Source organism: Vigna unguiculata, chromosome 9 (assembly GCF_004118075.2).
Source record: "Vigna unguiculata cultivar IT97K-499-35 chromosome 9, ASM411807v1, whole genome shotgun sequence".
Classification (NCBI taxonomy): domain Eukaryota; kingdom Viridiplantae; phylum Streptophyta; class Magnoliopsida; order Fabales; family Fabaceae; genus Vigna; species Vigna unguiculata.
The window spans coordinates 32,891,674-32,915,246 of NC_040287.1; the positions used below are offsets into that span (position 1 = coordinate 32,891,674).

Below are 23,573 nucleotides of genomic sequence, written 5' to 3' on the forward strand. Positions count from 1 at the left end.
CAAAATTAAAACAAATTTAAAAAAATTCAAAAAAATCACAAAGGAACACATGGTCTTGACTTTAACACCATTTGGTCAAAATTGACAACAATGACCAAATTGAATAATTTTCAAAAAAATAATGACCAAATTAAGATAAAAATAAATCTAAAGGACTAATTTAACACTAATTAATAAATACAAGGATAAAAAAGTAATTTAATCTTATTTACTTTTTAGTTACTCTAATTTTGAAATTAAATTAGGACAAAATTGTGCTCTGCCTCTAAATTAAATTAGTGCTATTGCTAACATGCAATATGTGATGACGAATAGTAACCATATTCTCAAGAAAAATATTAGAAAGAAAACACTAATAAAGTTTTGTTGATCAAGAAATGAAAAAAAAAAAGTTTTAAAAAAATTGAGAAAAAAAAGTAATCTGAGAAAGAAAAAAACAACTTACATTAATTTCATGTTTTACAGAAGGCAATGTCCATCAAAATCAAAGAAAAGGACACACAAACCCAAATATTCTCATTCTCAAAGTGCTTCTTCGGTTGTTTCTGTTATTGAAGTTCCATGACGGCTCGCACTGCCTGCACGTGCCACATGGTTTTCTCCGTCGAACGGGTTACTCCGACCGTCGTGTCTGTGTTCTCTGGCATTGACAACACTAAACTGTTGGCTTTCCGCTTCCAATTTCGAAGGAACACACACCTTCTCACTGCTCAACTTTCCAATTCTTTCTCCAATTTCGGATTTCATTCTCACTCCCAGGTTTCTTTCACTCTTTCACTCACTCCTTTAATCTTTCCACTTATTCACAAAGTTTAAGTGTTAACAAAACATAAATATTTGACTACCCAATTGTGTTCTGTGAATAAATCGTCGTTTTCAAATTAAGGGTTTATATTCATTCATGAATTCACCGTTGCAAAGTTTTGTTGCCATGCAGTGATATTACTTTGTTTAAAAAAATTAAATCTTTTTGTTTGCATTTTGCAGTGTTTGAATTCCGTTCAATCGCATGTTCCTTCGCGGTTGCCTTGGATGGGTCCATTTCCTGGTGATATTGCTGAAGTGGAGGCATATTGTAGGATCTTTAGGAATTCTGAAAGGCTTCATTCTGCTTTAATGGATGCCTTGTGTAACCCGATCACTGGCGAATGTAGTGTTTCCTATGAGGTTCCGTCTGACGAGAAACGGCTTCTAGAGGATAAAATAGTATCTGTCCTTGGATGCATTGTGGCCCTTGTGAATAGTGGGAGGCGGGATCTTCTTTCTGGAAGATCATCCATTGTGACTCCCTTTCGTGCTGCAGAGGTTGGTGCGATGGAGGATACACTTCCCCCACTTGCCCTTTTCAGGAGCGAGATGAAGAAGTGTTGTGAGAGCTTGCATGTTGCTCTTGAGAACTATTTAGTTCCTGGTGATGATCGGAACTTGGATGTGTGGAGGAAACTTCAGAGACTGAAGAATCTGTGCTATGATTCTGGCTTTCCTCGTGGGGAGGAATGTCCATGTCCTTTGCTGTTTGCGAATTGGAGTCCTGTGTGTTTAAACACTCCCATAGAGGACATGGAATCCAAAGAATCTGAAGCAGCTTTTTGGACAGGTGGGCAGGTAACGGAAGAAGGTCTAAAGTGGTTACTTGATAAAGGATATAAGACCATCATAGACCTCAGAGAAGAAGATGTAAAAGATAGCTTCTATCAAGCAGCTGTGTATGATGCTATTTCATCTGGAAGTATTGAGTTGGTCAGGATCCCTGTTAAAGATGGGACTGCACCTACCATGGAACAGGTTGAGAGGTTTGCATCTTATGTTTCAGATTGCAGTAAAAGACCAATTTATCTTCATAGCAAGGAAGGAATTTGGAGAACATCTGCCATGGTCTCTAGATGGAGGCAGTACATTACTCGTACTACATCACAGCTTGTTTCTAATCAAGCAGTTATTTCCAATGTCGTGTTATCAGATTACACAAATGGATCTGGAAAAATGGAGGACTCAATGATTGCCAAGGGGTCCTTCCAGGAAAAGGATACCAATTTGCTACGAGAGGGTGCAACACATGGTTCTTCTGCCTCATTTGACTCACGTAACTCTTTGAAGACGAATGATGAAAAAACAAAAAGCAATGGGGGCATAAGTCAACTTAATCCTGATAGTAGGGCCTCATCACAAGCCACTGGTGCTTCTGGGGAAGGATCTTTTCCAAGTTTCTCCGGTAAAACTAACCCTTTGGAAGCTCAAATTCCTCCTTTTGATATCTTTTCCAAAAAGGATATGTCCACATTTTTGGGAAGTAGGAAAATGTCAAAACCCTCTTATTTCAGTTATCAGGTTAAAAGGGTGGAATGTCTGCCAGACTCAAGGAGCTCTGAACCTAAAATTGTGGGCCGAGTGAAAAGTTCCAATGGGTCAGCTCGGTCACATCACACAGTTGGTAGCGGTTGGAAATTAGAGAGTATGAATAATTCCCGTTCTGCTAGGACAACATTTAATGGGTATAGTGAGGGGGAAAGGAACTACAGGGCTGATGCCAATATCTCTACCGCTGTGAACAGTGATATTGATAATGTGAATACTAACTCCCGAAGGACAGGAGATGATAAAGATAAGGCTAGGTTAGCCTTACGAGATCAAGACTTGGGGCTTATTGAAGGAGACATGTGTGCATCATCAACTGGGGTGGTAAGGGTGCAGTCAAGGAAGAAAGCAGAGATGTTCTTAGTACGAACAGATGGATTTTCTTGTGCAAGAGAGAGGGTGAGTGAATCCTCTTTAGCCTTTACTCATCCCAGCACCCAGCAACAGATGCTATTGTGGAAATCTACGCCAAAGACTGTTTTACTGTTGAAAAAGCCAGGAGAGCATCTCATGGAAGAAGCTAGACAGGTAATATTTTCCTTTTCTTTCCACCTCTAGGAATCATTCAAGCCATTCAAAATAGTTTTTGTTTTGTTTCCAATGGCCCAGATACCAAAGTTTCTAACAATGAAGTTTAGGTTTGAATTTGTGTTTTGGTTACATAGAGGAGTTTAGTGGGGAGGGGAGAGGCAAATAGAGGTGGGCTCAGCATATATGCTATGACACTATGAAGGAAGGAGCTTAGTGACAACAATTTATTTAACAATGATTTAGCATCATATTTGTCAAGCATTGACGTTCCTTTCATATGTACTCTTTAATTATATCTTTGCTCAACCTTGCATATTCGTTTTTCCACTAGTGTGAAGAATCATAAGTATGTGGAGATTCATTTAGGCCCAAACTCCTTTATATAGGCTTAATCAAGGTTATCAGGAGAGTCTACATAAGCTCGTGGGAGCTATGTAGACTCAACTTGTAGATTCGGCTCATAGACCCAACTCGTAAACTCTTGATAGTGTACCTCATATAAAAAATAACACCATAATTAATCAAAATAGTAAACAATAGTTTTGAGATTCTAAAATAGCTAAGCTTAGCACACGACTACTGTATAAGTTCAAACCACACCAAATAAATAAGTTCATATAATTATAACACATACATTCTTAAGGCCATGACAATTAAATTACTAAAAGTGGAAAAATATCTTAAATTTTTTGGTCTCCAATCCTCTAATGACGTCATCTCCAAGATCATCCATCATCTTTATTGCCATCCAACAACATATGTCCTATTTCCTACAACATTTTTCTAAGTCTAGGAAGTGAAGTGCTTCTATATTGGGATCATAATAATTTGAACCAGTTCCACTTTCAGACATTGTAAAACTTTTGCAACTAAACATGAAATAGGAAAAAAAAGAAAAAACATTAGCAATTAACAAAATAGATCCAACATAAAGAAAAATAAAATAAAAAACAGAAAATGGACAATAGGAAATATGTGGTGAGTGGGAAGAACACTCTCATCTCTTTGGAGAGATTAGACGTGACTTGTTAGAGAAGAGAACAATGTTGGGGAAGAGCCACACAACGGCGGTCGAAGACATTGTGCAGAGAAGATGCGACTATATATGCTTTTCACAAAGGTGACATGATGACATTGGGGAACAAGGTGTAGAGAAGACGTGAATGGCACCAAATATGTGACGTGAAGTGGTGGTGGCTAGAGATGAAGCACAAAATGGAGGTATGCTTTCTATTTGGAGAATCTCTGACCCAACCTATTGTTCTTTACAATGTGGGTTTTCAAAACGTGAATAAAAACATTTCATGTCGACTTTGTGCCCAATCACAGACTCAGTAACTCAAACTTTATCTCGTGAGTCTACCACTAGTGAACCGAGTCTACAAGAAGTGAACCAAGTCTACCATGGGTAAACTAATCTCCATGGTGTCTAAGTACACACTTTCAGCCCAACACGTCTCTGTATGAACTGGGGAAATAAATCTTTTAGTGAATGTATGAACTGGGGATTGGGTAATGTTATTATTAGCTTAATTTGGTATTCTGACAGAATTTGTACTTAGTGATCCTTTTGGGAACTATATATTTGTTCTGAATTTCTTATAACTAGTTTTGGTAACTAATCTGCAGGTTGCTTCTTTTCTGTATTACCAAGAGAAAATGAATGTACTTGTGGAACCAGATGTGCATGATATATTTGCAAGCATTCCTGGGTTTGGATTTGTCCAGACCTTCTATAGTCAAGATACTTGGTACATGAGTTTGTGAATTTATGTGTAACAACTTTACCTTTTCCCACTATATAAAATTTGTGTTTCATTAAATTGTTGATTAGTATATCTAATACCTCTGGTTCAGTGATCTACACGAGAAAGTGGATTTTGTAGCTTGTTTGGGGGGAGATGGTGTTATACTGCATGCTTCGAATCTGTTCAGAGGTGCTGTACCCCCTGTTGTGTCATTTAACCTTGGTTCTCTTGGTTTCCTGACTTCTCATAATGTACGCCTTTCAAATCCATCATTTATTTCACCATAAAGAAATGTTGGTATCTTTTTGGGTCATGTGTTTGACTGCTATTCTTTTTTCTGTTTCTAGTTTGAAGACTACAAGCAGGACTTACAACAAATTATCCATGGTAATTGTGCACAAGATGGAGTGTACATCACTCTCAGAATGCGTCTCCGATGTGAAATTTTTCGTAAGGGTAAAGCTGCACCAGGGAAAGTATTTGATATTCTCAATGAGGTTGTTGTTGATCGGGGTTCTAATCCATACCTGTCAAAGATTGAATGTTATGAACATGGTAGACTTATAACCAAGGCATGTTTGATTATGTTATTGTTATTTGCACACCAAATTTCTGTCTTTTATATTTGGTGATGAGAGCTTTCAGTATCTTTAAACACCTTTAGAAAGCAGTGTCATTCATTCTATACGATCATTGTCATGTCTTTCAGGTACAAGCTGATGGAGTCATTGTGGCCACCCCTACTGGAAGCACTGCCTATTCTACAGCTGCTGGAGGTTCCATGGTAAGGTTGAGCGAGATTTCTTTAGGAGCATGGTTTGAGCTGTATTTTTACTAAATTAAATAGAATTACTGGCTTACATCTTTCCCTTGGAATGATTTGGATGTTAAAATGTTCCATGTTGGCTAGGAATATGACCAATTTACTCCTTCCCTGGATAAACGGTTATTATTTCTAATCCTGATAAACTGTGCTTACAAACATTGGCTATTATTGGTTCAAGCAATATTTCCTAACCTGCTCTTTCTACCCTCAGTAAATGGTGAACATTGTACTGACACGTCTTCTTCCTAATTTCAGTGCATTGCTCTGTAAGTGGCAGACTTGGCAAGAGGATATTGTGAATGATTTTTTAGTCAAATTTTTAGTCCCTATTTATTGGCTAAAGGAAATATGAAAACTAATCCCTGTTTGTCGGCCAAACTTATAAAAGGAAATATGGAAACTAAAGTTATCAAGGGAAATATGGACAAAATAGGAAAGATAAAATTTATCCTAATAATTACAAATATATTCTGAATATATACAGGGAGATTCTATCCTAAATTAGCTCCTATTTACAGCAGGCAGATTAGAAATCCTATGAGAATCATTATTTGTTCTAAGAAAACTGGAACTCGTGATATTAATTAAGTTGTAATAAACAATCTTTTCTTACATTCTTCGGAATGTTGGTGATTGACATTTGACAAAGCTGAGCGAGTTGCAGATAACTGCACCAAGACACAGTCCCCCTCTACTTCAAACCCACCTTTTGGGTTTGTCCTCGTTTTGTAAAATAAAGAACAATTTTAAGTAGAGGCCGCCCTTCTTCCTTCTGGAACCTTTCCCAAAAGAAGTTTCATGCAGTCTATACTTACATTATAAAGAAAATGTTCTTATTTTTACTTTTCCTTTTGCATGTGGCTTCTATCATGTGGAAAGTAGAATAGTGAACATCGATCGAAAAAAGGGACTCTGAAGATGCAATCATGTAACTATCCAAAGAGTTTGTGTTCAGAGTTTTAGTTAGCATATAAACCTCATAGATGTAGTCTTGTGTGGGTTCCTTTCCGTGAATATAAATTCTTAAATTCTATTTGTGCACAAATCTTCTAGTGGCATGGTATCTACTCTGTAACAGTATGAAATCGGCCTGAATTAATTGTTTTCATCGATAAGTTTTTCTAATGAAAAAAATAAACTGCAGGTCCATCCAAATGTTCCTTGCATGCTGTTTACCCCAATCTGTCCACATTCGCTCTCATTTAGACCAGTCATACTTCCAGACTCTGCACAACTTGAATTGAAGGTGAAGTTAGTTATAAAGTTGTATGATTAATTGCTTATGATGCATCTTTGCCAAAAAAATGTTCCTCTTCAGATATGCTAAGTTGTCTCAGATATGTATTGAAAAAAGCTACATGGTTAAGGTCACATGGTAATTGCGATCAACAAATTTAGGGACATAATTTATTTTGTATGATTTGGAATTGAGGGGTTAACTAATTAATTTAAGATTTCGTGATTAGAATATGAGTGACAGGAGTTTATTGCTCACAGATTCCACAGGATGCAAGAAGCAATGCCTGGGTTTCATTTGATGGAAAGAGAAGGCAGCAACTTTCAAGAGGAGATTCAGTACGAATATCTATGAGTCAGTATCCACTTCCAACAGTTAACAAGTTTGATCAAACAGGAGATTGGTTTCATAGCTTAATTCGCTGCCTAAATTGGAATGAAAGGCTTGATCAAAAGGCTCTGTAAAGCATATGAAAGTGAAGAGCGAAGATGCTTTCTTCACCTGTACAGATTATACGTTAGGATTACACAACTTTACTAGAGTGCTAGTTACTGCATTATTTTAACATTGGCTTCTCATGCATACTATTGTCGCAAGATGATATGTATTGACATTTAAAGCTGTAAATTGATCTCAGAAGCAGTTCACTGTTGCGTTTCGAAGTTCACCATTGGGCTTCTTTTTTCTCATTATTATACTCTATATATAGAGTAGTTGAGTTACTATTACTATTTTGCTGCACTTTAGCCTCATTTTAATATAAATAACACAGGCGTACTGTTCTAGACTCTTCCCTGATCCCTATTCACGTTCTCCTCGGATTTTTCTCTCTATTTTAACAAACCGGTAAACATAAATTCTGCGATATTATGTACATGTTTGTGTAACAATGGCCTCACTTTTGGGAAGAAGAAAAATCCAGGGTTACAGTTTCTGTCAACTAACTGGATTTACACTAACTATGTCAAAGTATTCTGCAATTTTATAGTGAAGATTTTACGATTTAAAAGTTTTTGATGACCTATAAAATCTGTATTTGTCTACTCAACAAGCAAAAGGGTGTAACTTGAATCAATTATAAATTTTATTATGTTATGATGCTTCGCTAACGAAAAGGAAAATGTATACTTCGATATTTCCATAGCATGCCAGTGGGTAAGCTTCAGTTACCTGTCCCAAAACTTAAACTTAAAAAGTGATTGATTGCGTTAAGAAAAAAAGAAAGATAACCGCTCCGTGGTTGTCCTTTTAAGGGTATGTTTTTTTGGGAAATATAACAGGATATGGAGATGATTTAGTGGATAATAACCGAAACAACAACAGTATATACAAAAGGAAAGAAGAAAGAGAAATTTATGATGGACAACTTTATAGTAGAATTCATCTAATAGAACTATTGTACCATGCAAGCACAGATGGATACACACTAGTTCCCCCCATGAAATTCTAGAAAAGGGAATACTAAATACCCATGGTGATTTTCGATTGTGGAGAATGATAACCAAATGGTATTCTTTGCCACTATCAAGCATATGTTATGGTATCAAAACCCGAAAACAAAAGAAAATATGAAGTTTATAGGAAAGAAAAGAAAAAGTGGGGGAGGAGCAAATGTATTTTTTATGCAGAAAGCAAGTGGGTTGGTTCTTCACATGGCCCTAACAGCCCGGAACCTGGGTTCCTTTGGAAGGAACTTCTGCTCAGCATAGACAGACATGTAGTCACCAAAAACAAACTTAGGATAAGTGTGATCCAGTTGTTGGTCTTGTTTTTCCACGAGTTGAGGTGCAGGACAAATGGTGGCCTTGAATGAAGGGTTATAGAAGGAGGCAATGGATCTTCTGTTCCCATCTGGAGTGGCCAAAACCCTGTGCCAACAACTCTTGTACCTTCCATTGCTGAGGACCTCAATCTGATCACCAGTGTTGATCACAATGGCATTTTCCAGAGGCTGCACATCAATCCATTGCCCATCTTTCAGCATCTGAAGGCCACCAACCTTGTCATCTTGGAACAGAAGGATGACACCTCCTGCATCAGTGTGAGCTCGCAGACCTTTCACAAGCTCTGGATTGGGACATGGAGGGTAGTGGCTCACCTTGGTGCCAAAGAATGCACCCTCTCCTTCTCCACCGTTCAGTGCCTTCTTCATGTATCCTTTGGGTAACCCCAGATTCTCATCCATCACCTCCATCACCCTCTCTGCCAATTTCTTCAACTCGCACCGATATTCCGCCATGGTTTCCCTGTCATCCATGTCAAAATTCAGTTATGCAATCATCACGAAGCTCTACCTATTGTTTCGTGACATGACACCACCCAATCGGTATGTTCTATGGTCGTTCTCCATGGTTTTCAAATTTCATGTCATCTATATGTTTGCTGAAATGACCAATTTTAAGAGTAAGATGGATTGATTTCTGATTTACTCCAATTTTCTTCAACTTGTACAAAAGAACATAAGAGAAAGTATATGTGACAAGGGAGTGTGCATGAAATTATACCTTGTATGAAATATAATTTTTTATGTGATGTTCGACTTTTTTTTTTTTTTTTGGTTTTTGTTTGACTTTGTTGAAGTATGAAGAACTGTTGAATTGCTTTATTTATATATACCTGAAGCCTGGTGTTTTTTCTGGCCACTCGTTATCATCAAGGAGAGTGATAACGTCCTCCCAATCCACATACTCCTGCTTTTCACTGTCCTTCTTTTCAGCTAAATCACTCAGTAGCTTCACTGATGTAGACTTCTTGAAATTCTCCTCTCTTTCCAGCTTATAAAACTCAGAGGCAACCTTCTTCACCCTCTCAAGGAGTTCCTCTGGAATGCCGTGGTTGACCAACTGTAACACAAAGCATGAGTTTTGATATGCATAAACATGTTTTAAACATCATAGGAACCATTCTTTGAAACATAAACAGTGTAAGTAAGTACCTGAAAAAATCCCCACTCTTCACAGCCATTTGCAATCTGAGCCATAGTTTTGGCTCTTTCTTCTCCATTCAGCTTTGAAAAATCAATCACTGGAATTGCCATTAGATGAGAAGGTGCAGAAAAGTGAGGAAAAGTGATAGAGTGGAAGTGTGAGAGAGGGAAAGAGATAATAACAAGTGTTGTTTTGTGCTGTGGTTTGGGTGGGAAGTACCTATAGCTATTTATAGCAAAACTTCCCACCTTATTGGATACATAGTTGGATATCAACCAATAGTATATGTTCCCTTTAAAAGTAAGCAGCCGTTAGAATTAGGTCACAGACGGTGATACATTTAATTAAAATTTCATATGTCAATGCTTGCTTTGGGAGTTACTGCGTGTTTTAGCCTACAAGTCTACAACAAAGGCCTTCACTTTTCAGGTGATGCATCATATTAATTATCAAATGTATTTTCTTAATTAAAACATAATCATATTGCTAATCATGTTAGGATTTTGATTCTTAAAAATATAAAATATACATTACTTGAAGAAACTTTTGTGATTTATTTGATTTATATACTCTGTACATAAAGCTAAAATATAGCAATTCATAACAGATCTGTGGCTGACCGAGTCAAACACTATGGCTGACCTCATTTTTGTCCAAAACCAGCACAAGCACTTTCATTAAACCACCATTAGCACTGCATAATTATACTTAAGTAAAACCATGTTGGGATAATTTAGTTTTCCTTTTGGTATTGATTAATGTGAAATTGTTATCTTGTTAGTAATAAAGTATGATTAGTTTATCCTTTAGCAGAGTTTGAAAATGATGATTTTGCGTATAGTTTAAATCTGTGCCGACTAATGTAATGAAATGTTGACCACCCCATATTGCTTTGTAGAAGTTCTAGCAATGAATTCACACATGATGTGCTCCTTTGTGACCATTGCCATTTCGAATAGTATATGGTGTTAATACACAGATTTGCAGGCATAGTTTTAGGGGTAAGGAAGGCAGAGTCAAGGGTTCAATATATAACTCATTACACAATCATTTACCTCTAATTTAATAAGGTTGTCAACTTCGTCAATTGACATTCAAGTATAGTTAATATTTTCCTTTTTGTAATTATTAAGCATAACATGGCAACATCAAATCGCTTTAGTTTCCTCTTTGCCTTGTTCACTGATCCCTTGCAGATCAAAACTACCATTATTGTATGTTGAATAATTGAATACTTAGTGCATTATTGGGGTTTGATTTGATTCCAAATGTCCGAATGTTAGGATACATTTCTGAGCAAACAGGTGATATTGGCGTCTGATTAAGGAGTTGGGTTTTACATACTTAACTCATCCATTGCTGTACTTGCAGTACTTGAGCATCTCAAAAATCATAAACTGCTTCCGATTGCATTACTGGCATGGCCTTTGGAAGCAAAATATTCATATGGGACCACTCCTTATATACACCATCATCATCATCATTATATCAAGACAAATAACTCTTCACTGCAACCACTCCTCCTTTCATCCCAAACTCTAATCATTCATATTATTTTATTCCTCAAGCTCATTAGAGTTCTTGCAGAAAGTGGGCTTAGCATTTAATTGAAAATTTTAAATGTGAGTCTAAGTTAATAAAAAGTAAAATAAAATAGTTAAAAAAGTGTGATAGAGCAAAAGCTAATATATATTTTTGCAAGAACAGAAATATATGAAGTTATATTTGTAGGAATTAAAAACATATATTTATATCTAAAAAGAACGCCAGTCTCAAAATTATTACTACAGGTATTAATTGATCATTTCAAATATTTCCTTTGATTAATTTATTATTGTAATGACTTTAATTAGAAATATTACTAATTATATTCTTACATAATAGATAATGAACATAAACAAATATATAAGTAGCTGTCATTTATGAGAAATCATAGTTAAACTTCAAAACATATAATTTATAAAACTCTATTAACGAGAAAGATTTATACACTACAAAAATTATATAAATAGCAACACCTATTCTCTAAACATAACATTATTTATCTCACTATCTCATATGATCACATACAAGATACAATTATAATAGGTGGACAAACCACTATCAAAACATAGTACAAGATAAGCTAGTGAAATTGTGCTGTACCATATACATTAAATGATCACATAAAGTAAAATCTATTTATCTTATATCTTCATATATACAATGTTCATCACCACAACCCATCAATAATATCATCCAATAAGAATCAAATGTCTAATATAACTCATGTCCTCACTGACATAAAAAATAACTTAAACTAGTTTAACTCACAAGGCTATGACAACTTAGACATTTGACTCTACTTTTGAAAGATATATATATTGAGTAGACTCAAAGATTCTACACATGTCATACTATCTCTTGTTCCCTCGAAGCAATAAACTATGATCAAGGCCACCTTCAAGTATGACCAGCTAACTATGGTGTATTACATGGTTCGATCATGTCTCTTACTGAAGCATCTGATTATAGGAATCTCCCTCAATTATCACTAGTAGATATCTTTTTTTCTATGTGAGTTGGATACTAGGAGAGTTAAGATAATCTCATCAAATCACCATTCAATACACCATACAATCAACTCAATATAGTACTTATTCCTTGGAAGTCACCATACCTTCACCATCCACACAATTTATAAATCATATTTCTCATCTCAAACAATCGATCATATATATATATATATATATATATGATTGGTCCATTGGTTTATTTGAGTTATTTTTACTCTTTTCTAGCATCAAAATAGTATAATTTAAATCAAAATATTTTCAGATAATACAAATTAACCAATTGAATACACTATAACTCAGATCCCTTAACATAGTTCACAAATTTATATTCCTCAACACATCTTTAACTCAAAAATTTAAAAGGTCAATATACTAAATCACACATTACAACTAATATCTTCTCATCCAAACATTAATCACATACTTATCATATCTAATAATATTATAATTTACTAGTTTACCTTACTACGAGTTAGTAACACAAAGGGCTCCACTACTTCTACATACCTCTAATTACATAGGATGCAATCCTAACAACCCTCACATGCAATTGATTCATCTTGAGTCCTTAAAAATCACATGCAATAAATTACCAAACAAATTAAAAAAAAAGGATAATAAATGAATTTACTCTATGTAATATTTTGATCAAGTAGCACTTCTTGTTGTTGGGACTCTTATGACATACTTTGATGGTTGATGGTCAATCACATGAGTAGGCCAAAGAAAAAAAATAATTTTAGAAGGATGAGTAACTTATTTTTCTATTTATAAACTCAAGTTTTGTTAATAAAATGATCAAAATCCACTTTTAAAGACCATTTCCTCTTAGATGACCTTACAATAATAATAATGAATTTGATTAATTATATATTTTTTCACATAATTAAAATATTCAATAATTATTAATTAATAAAAAGTCATTACCATTCATAATAATTGATTGGATCAAATATATCATTTGATTAATTTAAAATAGTTTTCGACCTTTTGTTTCTATAATCAAAATTTAATTAATAATTTAGTTTCTGCATTTATATTTTTAATTTGTTTTGGTTTTTATATTTATTTTTAACTTAATAGAGTTCCAATATTTATTATATAGAATCAATATGATCTCCATTAATCTCATTTGTTTATAATTCATTCTTGTTCTATATTACCTATAAAATGATATTAATGTCACATTGATTCCATTTGATAAATATTTAAATTTAATTGAGTAAAAAAATATAAAAATCAGAATGAATGAAAGACTTAAAGAACTAAATTAATAATTTAGTCTATAATAAAAATAAAAATGGTATGAATTATTATAATATAATACTATATATAATGTACGTATTTTATGTTAATTATGTTAATGTTAATAAACTTTGCTTATGTAATATATAATAAATGTTATTGAAACATTGATTACATGAGTTTCAAAGAGAAATGATTATAAAATTTGAAAAGAAAACAATTACATGTTAATTAGTGAGAAACACTTATTAATGTTAAGGAAACACTAGTGATTTCAAAGAGAAATGATTAGAAATTTTAAAAAGAAAACGATTAGATGTTAATTGGTGAGAAACACTAATTCCTGATAAGAAAATTTTGTTTGACGTATTTCATTTCGATAAATCATTCTTTTAGATAAAAACTAAATTTTATTCATTTAATCATTAAATTATAATGTTAAATTAATTTAAAATTGAATAATAGTAATAATAATAATAAATGATAAAAAAATTTATATTTTAATATGTTTTTAAAAATATATTCTATTAATTTTAATTTATAAAAATCAGATATCAAATAATTTTATATTAATATACGATTAATTCATAGTTTAATGTTGCTAAACTATATTGTTGTGAAGTATTGAAGAGCTTTATCTTTGATAAGTTTGGTACGAAAGGTATTGGTTGCCACTTCTATTTGTCAACTTGCTCACCTTGTCCCCTATTACAATACGAGGCATATGACTAATAAGTTTCGGAACATGCACCTTAAATTTATTATTATAAATCACTTTATTTATTTTTTCACATTTATAAGTATATGTTAATATGTTAATTATTATCTTCAATTCAAACAATTATTATAGATTTTATTCATTTTTATTTTTAATAAATATATTGTTAAACACAGATATTATTTTATTTCAATCAATAATCTCGAATTTAAATCTCATGTTAAATATTTATATAGATATAACGTATAAGTCCATAAATAATATTATATATATATATATATATATATATATATATATATTGGATTACATTGTTATAATATTACGAATAAAAAGAAAGGTATGCTTTAGTAACATTTTGTTTAACAAACCACCTAAAGAGAAGAAGAAAAAGATACGCTCTTTAATAGGAATTGAATTACATACTCAAAAACTCAACTTTAATATAATGTATATTGTTCATTATCTCACAGGCTCCTATGTAATTAAATTTGACAACACAATATTAATCCAATTATTCTCTAAAATTATAGAGTTCAACAAATTTGAGTTCAAAAAAGAAAAAAAATGAATGAATAAAAGATAAACATTTAATTTATATTTATAATCTTTCTATTTTTTTTCTTTTAAAAATCATCTTTAAATAAAACTCAGGTGACCTTTTTTCATAGTATTATTTTTATAGTTATATTATTCATATTGAAACCAAATTAACTTTTATTTTTTACATCTTAATGTTAATTTGATTCATATAATTAATTTATATAACTATTGTATTTACAAAATTATTTAGTTCATAGATTTGGAAGAAATAAAATGTAAATATTATTTATTATACAATATATCTTTACTAAATAAGATAATAACTCCAAAGGAATTACTTTATCTAAAAAATATTTCGAACATAATTTAAAAACCTGTAAATGCAATATTCCAACAATAATGAGATTTAAATAAACTGGGTTAGGTCTTGAGCACATTCCCACATGATTAATCACTTGCATGCATGGTCTTGTTTTGGTTGGCATGGGTTTCCAATGCAATGTTTACTTATTCTCTTGCATTTTTTTAGTTCATCTTTTTATCTTCTTCTTTCTTCTTTCTTCTTTCTTCTTTCTTCATCTCATTAACCTCTCACCTAGACGTGGGTGCCCAGCTGTCCATGTACATATTCATGTGCCTATTCTATGTGCATGCATATGTATGTATATGCATCATGATTTTGCATTGGAATATTTTTCAAGTTTGGTCTCAGCAACTGTCATCATTGATCGATTGAACTCTTTTTAGCAACTTGGATACATTTCAAATTGTAATGTGTTGCTTCATTTCAGTAATTCATAAATTTATTACATAAAATATACTATTGACTAAAATATATTATTAGTGTACATTAATATACTTAAAGTTGGATAGTTATTGGCCTATTTAAGCTAAATAAATTATAACTTTCATTCATCAAAGAATATGTTAACACTTTACTATTTTTGTATGTTTATGAAAATCCTTCAAAGTGTGTTCTGTAATGTTTCTAAAAGTCCTGCAACGTGTGCGTGAATGAAAGTCCTTCAAAGTATTTGTGTGCTTAGATTTACATATAGTCAATGGTATTAAATAATTAATTAACTCTGTTTTTTTTAGAGCGTTTTTTTTAATGTATGACAAACGCTAACCAATGAAATTATTTTAAAAAAATTAAAATAGAAAATTATCATTAATTGGTGTTATTATAATTCATTTTTACTTTGATTTTCAATACATTTAATGTCATTTTTTATATTTAACTTCCGAAAAACCCGATTTTTATTGATGTAATAATATTAAAGGATACAACTAACAACTACTTTGAACGATATAATTATCACATTAATCTTCAGCTCTCTGTGACTCAGAAAAAAAAAAAGCACTTGCAATAATATAAAGTATAATTTAAATAGAGGTAGATTGAAATGCAGGCAAAGTTATAGTTAGAGAAAATCCAGGAGCTTGGTTAGAATAGTTATGGAGACAAAGATTAGAAATGTAATTCAACCCTAAACTCTATCTATTTATTATTATGTCAAAATTAAAGTAAGAAGAAGAACAACAACATAAGTGCGTTCCCCCAAAATGTCCCATTTTCATCGGAACGTGGGTTTCGTTATCGAAGGTCAACACGGTTCTAGCCACCAAAGCTCATCTATATGTAAGGCAAAACAAAATATATACACACAAATTTAAGTAACTTGCTTCAAATCTCTCAAGAAATCACGTTGTGTCTCTTTTTGTGCAACTTCAAATTTTATTTAAGTGAATTTTACTCGTAATTAGGGTTGAGAAACGCTAATATGACATTTTGTACTCGGTTCTTATGTATAATGTTAGTAAGAAAAACTTTTACGCGTACAATCAAACTATAAAACAATAAACCAAAGAATACTACAAATTAGAATAATAGACATTGATGTTTAATATGGTTGAACATCTCTTATCTAAATATTTACTGCTTTAAAATAAAGTTTCAGTCTTTTAGACAAACTTAAAATTATTTTATTACATAATTGCCTCTTTAATTTGGATAGTGATTTGTTTTTTTTTTTCTGGAAGTCTCATATTGAGTAGAGATAAGACAATTTCATAATATAAAAATAAGGTACAAACCTTACCTTACAAGCTGATTTTGTGGTGTTGAGATAAGCTTAAATCCATTTTCTAACATTTCTCTCTTAAAAAAAATATTATTTATATTATGATGAATGACTTTGTCAATGAATGAATTTAATTATATAACGAGATTCAAATTTTATCTTATAAGTCAGTTTTTTAAGATTGAGTTAAACTAAATTTCACTTCTTAAGATGACATATCTGAAATGCATCCATTTGAAATTTATTATTTTTTTTGACCTATTGTGTCACCCTTATCTGATCACAATTAATGTCTAGTCTTACGTTTAGGATGTATATACCTCAGCGTAAGGATGTGTTAGGCATTTTATATTGACTAGAAATAAAACAAATTTATAGTATATAAATGAGTATAAATCTCACTTTACACGTTGATTTTATAAGATTGAGTTAGATTAATCTTAAAAATATTGTATAAAGTTAAAGAGTTTATTATAATGATTGAACAAAGAATAGGAAGTGGAAATCATGTGGATGAATTGTAAGAGACAAAAATAAAGCACTTATACAAAATTCCTTTCATAAAAAAGTAGACAAAGAGAAGCTTAATCTTAACATAGGTAGATATAAAATTGAGAAGAAAGAGAAATCCAATGGGCGAGAAAGTAGCAGTTTTCCTTGAGCGGCTTCCATGGATCCATTTCACATTCTTCTGTTCTTTATGGTTACCACGTTATTCATATGCTTTCCCAAACACAATGTTCATTTAGTGCTCAATTATTATTACAATTTTCTCAGAAATTAATTATTACAAAATGCATGTGTTTTCGCAATCGATTAGCTTAAAGGCGAACTTGTCGAGACATATATCACATACAACCATTAGCACAATACAAACTGTGAGAAACAATGTCCTACTTTGTTATTATTTATTTATTTTTAAAATCCAACTTGCTATTTTGACCTTATTTCTTTTATTTTTTTGACCAACTTTGAAGTGTTGTTATGAATGTCTTGAATCCTTGAACCAAAGGTTTTAAATTGTGATCTAATTCCGTTTTTTGAAATCTTACAGAAACTTTAATATTATAAAAATGTGGTGAACAATGCGATGCAAAGGCTGCAAAAGTTTCATATCGTGACGACCACTTAATTTAAAACATTTTCTCTTTTCACATAACATGTTGTGTTGTTAACAACCTTTTTCTTAGGAAAAGTGAGCACTAATATAAGTAACATTTTTCTCAGATTTTTTTTTAGCTAAAATCTTATGTTTAAATTCTGAAGATAAAAAATTATGATTAAAAGAAGAAATGTTACTAAAAAAAATATAAATTATATATCAATTATTAATAGAATCTAGAAATATAGTTGATGTTGAAAAAATAAAAATGGCAGAAGCACACGTTCTAAAACCTGTTCTGCTTCAACATGGCTGCATGAGTGTTGGTAGATTTTGTCAACTTGATTCAACTAGATTCACAATTTATCGTATATTTTATTTTTTAACCAAGATTTTTTGTTTTCAAAGTTCGCAATCGATCCCGATTATGGTGTTGGTCCAACTATGGTTCTTTCTTTTTATATTATCGTGAGAATTTGAACATTCATTTCATAATTAAAAAGGAGTTTGAACTTGTATAAAATGAAAGGGAAGAATATCAATAAAAATTTCGAGGACTTTCATAGCACTAGTTAAGAAATTGCTTTTATGACAATACCATGTATTATATAGTGAATACACGTGCGATTATTATTCGAGTGGACGAATAAGTTTAACAGTGTTGTATTGAAGGTTTTGTCAATTGCGACTTATGGTGACTATTAATTAGCCTTAAGCTTTGTCAAAAAATGTCTTACTTGAATTTATTTTTTTCCATTTCTTTCCTATTCCGTTTTTTTTTTTTCCTTCAAATCCAGTATTAGATGATTGGAGCGTAAACAAAAAATAAACTATAGATTCAAGTTCCATCAACATGTTAATTTTAAGATCTAACTTACTTTAATCGATAGCCTATTTGATGATTACTATAGCCTTGTTCATACTATCAATTTATTTAATGAGTGTTGACATTGTGGGGAAGCCTTTCCATGGATAAGTATTTATTAAAAATTCAAGTATCAATCTTAAAATTATAAATTGAAAGTATGAATCCAAGTATTTTCTTAGGAGAGTTAAAATCAATTTTATTTCTTCAAATTGTTAGTAAAAAGAGCAAATTCACGATCTTTTTCTCCATTTCTTTCTTTTTAGTCATTATACCACTTTATCACTCCCGTTAATTAGGTGTTATAATATTATTTGTTGGACAACATAGAGTTTATGTATTGTAGTTTTTAGTTTGACATTTCTTTTCTAAATGTGAAGAATCTAAAAAACATACTATAAATTCTATTTTTTTTATATCCCCATACTTTGGTTATGTTTATATTTGTTGGATATTCCTTCAACAAATTTATAGTATATAAGTGAGTGTAAATTTTATAAGATTGAGTTAAATTTAAAATATACTTTTTAAGATAATATTAAAGTCATAAAGAGTCTATCCAACAAAAAATATTGTTTGTTGAACTTAGAGAAATCAAAATAAGTTTCAACCTGTGAGCCAATCCGGTTCATACCACAGGTTCGAACTGGGTTGAATTGAGACAATTTTAATTTTTTCAAAAGTGGGTTGAACTCAACCATTCTCACTTAACTCACGGGTTAAACGGGGTTCAAGTCGGATTGAATGTGGGTTGACCAACTTAACCTTATAACATTTTTTTACAATTTTTTAAATTTTTTTAATAATTATTTACTATTCCTAATTATGTAGGTTCCTAATTTCATATCTTTAAATGCTAGAATATTGTTCAATAATATTTGAATAGTTTGAATGTTTAATTAATTTGATTGTATAAGTTAATACTTTAATATTTAACTATAATCTTTATAGTAAATTACTTGAGCAACCGTCTTATAAACAAAATTTTCTAAATTAGCATGACAAAAATGTGTAGATTTTTTATTTATATTTTGTTGAATAACATGACAAAAAATGTATAACATTAGTCATGTTCTATTGGACTATATGAAGACTTTATTGGAAACAATTCATCATATATTGGTGGTGAGCATGATGAAGATATTGATTCTTGATTTTCCTGTGATTGTCATCTCATTGATTGTTTAAAACATTATTTAAATATTTGAATACTTAAAAATAAATAAATAAATAATTTTTTTGTGGGTTGGTGAACCAAGCCCCTTAACCCACCAACCCATGGTAGGTTGAACCGGGTTGCAAAATTTCTGCTCACCATAAAGTGAGTTGGATTGGGTTTACTCATTTTTAACCCGGTTCGTGATGAACCAACCCGTGTGAGCCGGATTGACTCATTTTGACATGTCTAGTTGAACTTCATAATATATAAATTAAATTTTAATTTTAATTTTTTACGAATAAAAGATATCCATTGATATAGACGAGACAACCCATTTATAAACGGATATCATTTATCCATGATTCACATATACGTGTTTGAAGTATCCATTTTATGATCGTAGCAATTTTGATACCTAATTGAAAATAGTTGAGGATAAGGTGAGAATTGATATATAATGATGCATGAAACAATAGTGAGAGGCAGTGAGGCATAGAGAGAAATAGAATACATTCCCCCAAGACAGGGTTTGAGGAAGAGATGAGGGTGTGTCTAGGGTTAGATTGATGCATTGTATTTGCATGTCCCTTTTAAAAATTGTGATTGGATTCCCTTTTATACATAGCTTGTATTTCAAGATCCCTCTCATTGTGAAGGTAGAAGATGAAATTGAAAACACATGGTGCTGAGTAATAGTGTCCCTCACAAGCCACCCACCACCACTCTCTCCACTTTCACAATCACTAACAATTCGTCTAGGGTGCCTGAATATGCACACACACATTCTCTCCATAATTAATTATTTTTTTCTAACTTTTATTGGTAAAACATGGTTTTCACCAGTTGCTTGCTTCTAATGTCATAAACAATTGCTAATTACTAATAATTAAATAATCTACACTAAAGTCGTTGCCTGGTCGGTGTTATACCCACCTTTTTAGCAGGGAGAAGACACCACATGTCCACTTCTAATTTCTCATTTCATTAATTTATCATTCTTTTTTAACTAAACTCATATTTAATTATATTCTCATCGTAAATCCCATTAAACTGCAAAAACAATTAATATCTATTGCTCCACACAATAAGGTCAACTCTTTTCTTTATCAATATCCACCAACTAAACAACCAAGCTTCTTCTATTGCTACTAATATTCTATACACTATACTTTTATTTCTGTATACATTTTTTTAATCAATTCTATATACTATATATTGCTTTATTCACTAATTACTTTATTATTTATTATTCACTTTAAACAACTTTAACTCTATTCATTTAATAATCACTCAACTTCTTTTTTTCATCAGTCTTTTTTAAGAGTTTCACGTAGGAATAAATATGCAATGAAAATAATCAATATTATTGTTGGAAGTCCCACGTCCATTAGAGATAAGGTCAATTCATAATACATAAGTGAGTTCAACTCTCATTCTACAAGTTGGTTTTGTGGGATTGAGTTAGTCTTAAACTCCACTTCATAACCAGATTAGAACCTATCCTAGTGAGATTTTTTAGACATTATGTTCACCCGTTATTAGGCCACTAACGAACCACTCCTAATTTCGCACAAGATAAATATACCTTCTTGAACAAGTCGAATTTTATGGGATTGAGTTAAACTTAAACTCTACTTCTAACAATTATATTTTAAATTTATGAATAAAGATAAGATTTTCTTTTCTAATATAATTGATTGTTGAAGTAACAATTATTTATCTAATAACATCTTTAGAAATCACATGTATCTTTCACAGCGTTACAAAATTGTTCCTCAAGATGAAAAATTTACATACAGTTTTTTTTTTTTTTTTTTTTTAACTTTCACTGAAATCTAGTGACATTATAATTAGTTACGTAAAATCAAAAGTTATTGACACAAATTATTTGATACATGAATCTTGTAATAAAAAATTCAAGTTTGATTTAATTGTATATATTAGTCTCTGGGTAACGAGTTTATTTTGGTTTTGGTTTTCCAATACAAAAAATTTTACTTCCCCGATGGTGAAAAAAATATTTTAAATTTCTAAGAACTTTATAAAACCTATTTTAATATTTGTTTAATAATCACTTTTTGTTTAAGGACTTAGTTAAATTTTAAATACTTCATTAAATCTGTGTGTTTATTTGCAATTAAGAGTTTGTTTTTGTCGTTAACGAAATGACACTTGTCTCAAATTCACCCATCAACTTGTTTTTTGTCTTTTCCATTTGGTAATCAAACTCTTATTTTCTAAGAATAATTTTACCAGAGAGTGGGAGAAAATTGATTGGAAACGAAAGGTGTAAATTAATGAGAGAATTAAAAACAAGAAAATGAAAGTAAAAATAAAATAATCTCGTTGACAGCAAAATTAAATAATAGAATATCTAAATTAAAAGTAAAAATATTTTAAGCATACAAGGATATTAAATATTAAATTTAATAGATCAAAGTGTTATTAGTTGATATTTGAGATTCTTGTTTTAATTGGAGCCGGATTGAGTAAAAGTAAAATAAGGGTTTGTTGTTTTAATTGAATGAATTGGTTTTGATGTGAAGTGAGTTTGGGTGTGAATATCTAAACCTAACTAATGTATCCATGAATGAATAGAATAGCTTGTAGCTACCTGTAATTGTAGTTGTAGGTGATGATGTATTTGGGTTTCGTGAATGCCCTCTTAGTGGGGTACTCGCTTCATTTTGTCTCCTCCGTTATGGAAAGGAAACCCTACCACACCACACCAACTTATCCATGCTATTCCTTTTATTTTTCCTATTAAAATTCTTACATCGATTAAATATAAGATGAGTTAACGGGATATAATTGAATAAAATTTTACCTTATAAGTCAATTTTATAAGATTGAGTTAGATTTAAAGTTCACTTTTTAAAATAATATAGAGTCATATGTTAGAATCTATTATAGCGAAATTTGTTATTTGTTCGATCTAGTGTGTATTTCGCTATCAAGAAATTTATTATTTATTTGACCTATCACGGTAAGGCGAATATATATAATGGATGCAAATTTCACTTTACAAGTTTGTAAGTCCACTTCTTAATCGTATTGACTTAGAGATGTCAAAATGGGTTCCAACTCGTGAGCCAACTTGACTCACTACAAGTTCGAGCCGGATTGGATTGAGAAATTTTTGATTTTTTCAAAAGTGGGTTGAATTGAACTCATCTCACTTAATCCACGAGTTAAATAGGTTTGAGCCGGGTTGAAGATGTGTTGACCCACTTAACCCACCAACATTTTTTTACAATTTTTTTTTTAAATTTTTTGTTATAATTATTTACTACTTCTAATTATATAGGTTCACAATTTCATATTTTTAAATGTTAGAATGTTACTCAATAATATTTGAATAGTTTGAATGTTTAATTAATTTGTTTGATAAGTTATATATGTTGATACTTTAATCTTTAACTATTAACTTTATAATAATATTTTGAAAATTAGGTGAATATTTTGATTCCACTATTATACAAAATAAACAAAGTCAATTCACTCTCATTGTAATGCAATACATATATAAAATAAATTGCAAAATAAAACAAACATTCATAAGTGAGCAAATCCACTAATCCACCAAATCCGTGTTGAATCAAATCAGGTTGCAAAATTTCTAGTTCATCAAAAAATGAGTCGAGTTAAGCTGACCATTTGTTAATTCAACTCGTAGTGAGT

General features: G+C 31.4%; 2 protein-coding genes across 3 annotated transcripts; one reads left to right on the forward strand and one right to left on the reverse strand.

Annotated features, from left to right (window-relative positions):
• Window positions 1–485: 485 nt before the first annotated feature.
• Window positions 486–7,389, forward strand: LOC114163925 (NAD kinase 2, chloroplastic). Of its 2 annotated transcripts, XM_028048317.1 has the most exons (8): window positions 486–759; window positions 988–2,883; window positions 4,516–4,637; window positions 4,744–4,885; window positions 4,982–5,206; window positions 5,344–5,418; window positions 6,605–6,706; window positions 6,958–7,389. In XM_028048317.1, the coding sequence occupies exons 1-8, from the start codon at window positions 562–564 to the stop codon at window positions 7,159–7,161; spliced, it is 2,964 nt and encodes a 987-aa protein (XP_027904118.1). In that variant the 5' UTR covers window positions 486–561; the 3' UTR covers window positions 7,162–7,389. The 2 variants fall into 2 exon arrangements, 1 of the variants encoding a protein (XP_027904118.1); XR_003599449.1 differs by lacking the exon at window positions 6,958–7,389 and having other exon boundaries at window positions 4,982–5,189.
• A 635-nt stretch (window positions 7,390–8,024) lies between these two features.
• Window positions 8,025–9,898, reverse strand: LOC114163926 (1-aminocyclopropane-1-carboxylate oxidase 5). Its single transcript, XM_028048318.1, has 3 exons — window positions 9,633–9,898; window positions 9,314–9,540; window positions 8,025–8,943 (listed from the first exon to the last, which is right to left on the reverse strand). The coding sequence occupies exons 1-3, from the start codon at window positions 9,732–9,734 to the stop codon at window positions 8,346–8,348; spliced, it is 927 nt and encodes a 308-aa protein (XP_027904119.1). The 5' UTR covers window positions 9,735–9,898; the 3' UTR covers window positions 8,025–8,345.
• Window positions 9,899–23,573: the final 13,675 nt, after the last annotated feature.

Excerpts from the sequence above, each read along its gene's own strand:
- LOC114163925 (XM_028048317.1), top strand. The coding sequence starts at position 562 with ATGACGGCTCGCACTGCCTGCACGTGCCACATGGTTTTCTCCGTCGAA. Across the intron at positions 760-987 it reads GATTTCATTCTCACTCCCAG|TGTTTGAATTCCGTTCAATC; the intron begins GTTTCTTTCACT and ends TGCATTTTGCAG. Across the intron at positions 2,884-4,515 it reads TCATGGAAGAAGCTAGACAG|GTTGCTTCTTTTCTGTATTA; the intron begins GTAATATTTTCC and ends ACTAATCTGCAG.
- LOC114163926 (XM_028048318.1), bottom strand. The coding sequence starts at position 9,734 with ATGGCAATTCCAGTGATTGATTTTTCAAAGCTGAATGGAGAAGAAAGA. Across the intron at positions 9,541-9,632 it reads AAGAGTGGGGATTTTTTCAG|TTGGTCAACCACGGCATTCC; the intron begins GTACTTACTTAC and ends TTTGTGTTACAG. Across the intron at positions 8,944-9,313 it reads GAAAAAACACCAGGCTTCAG|GGAAACCATGGCGGAATATC; the intron begins GTATATATAAAT and ends CATGGATGACAG.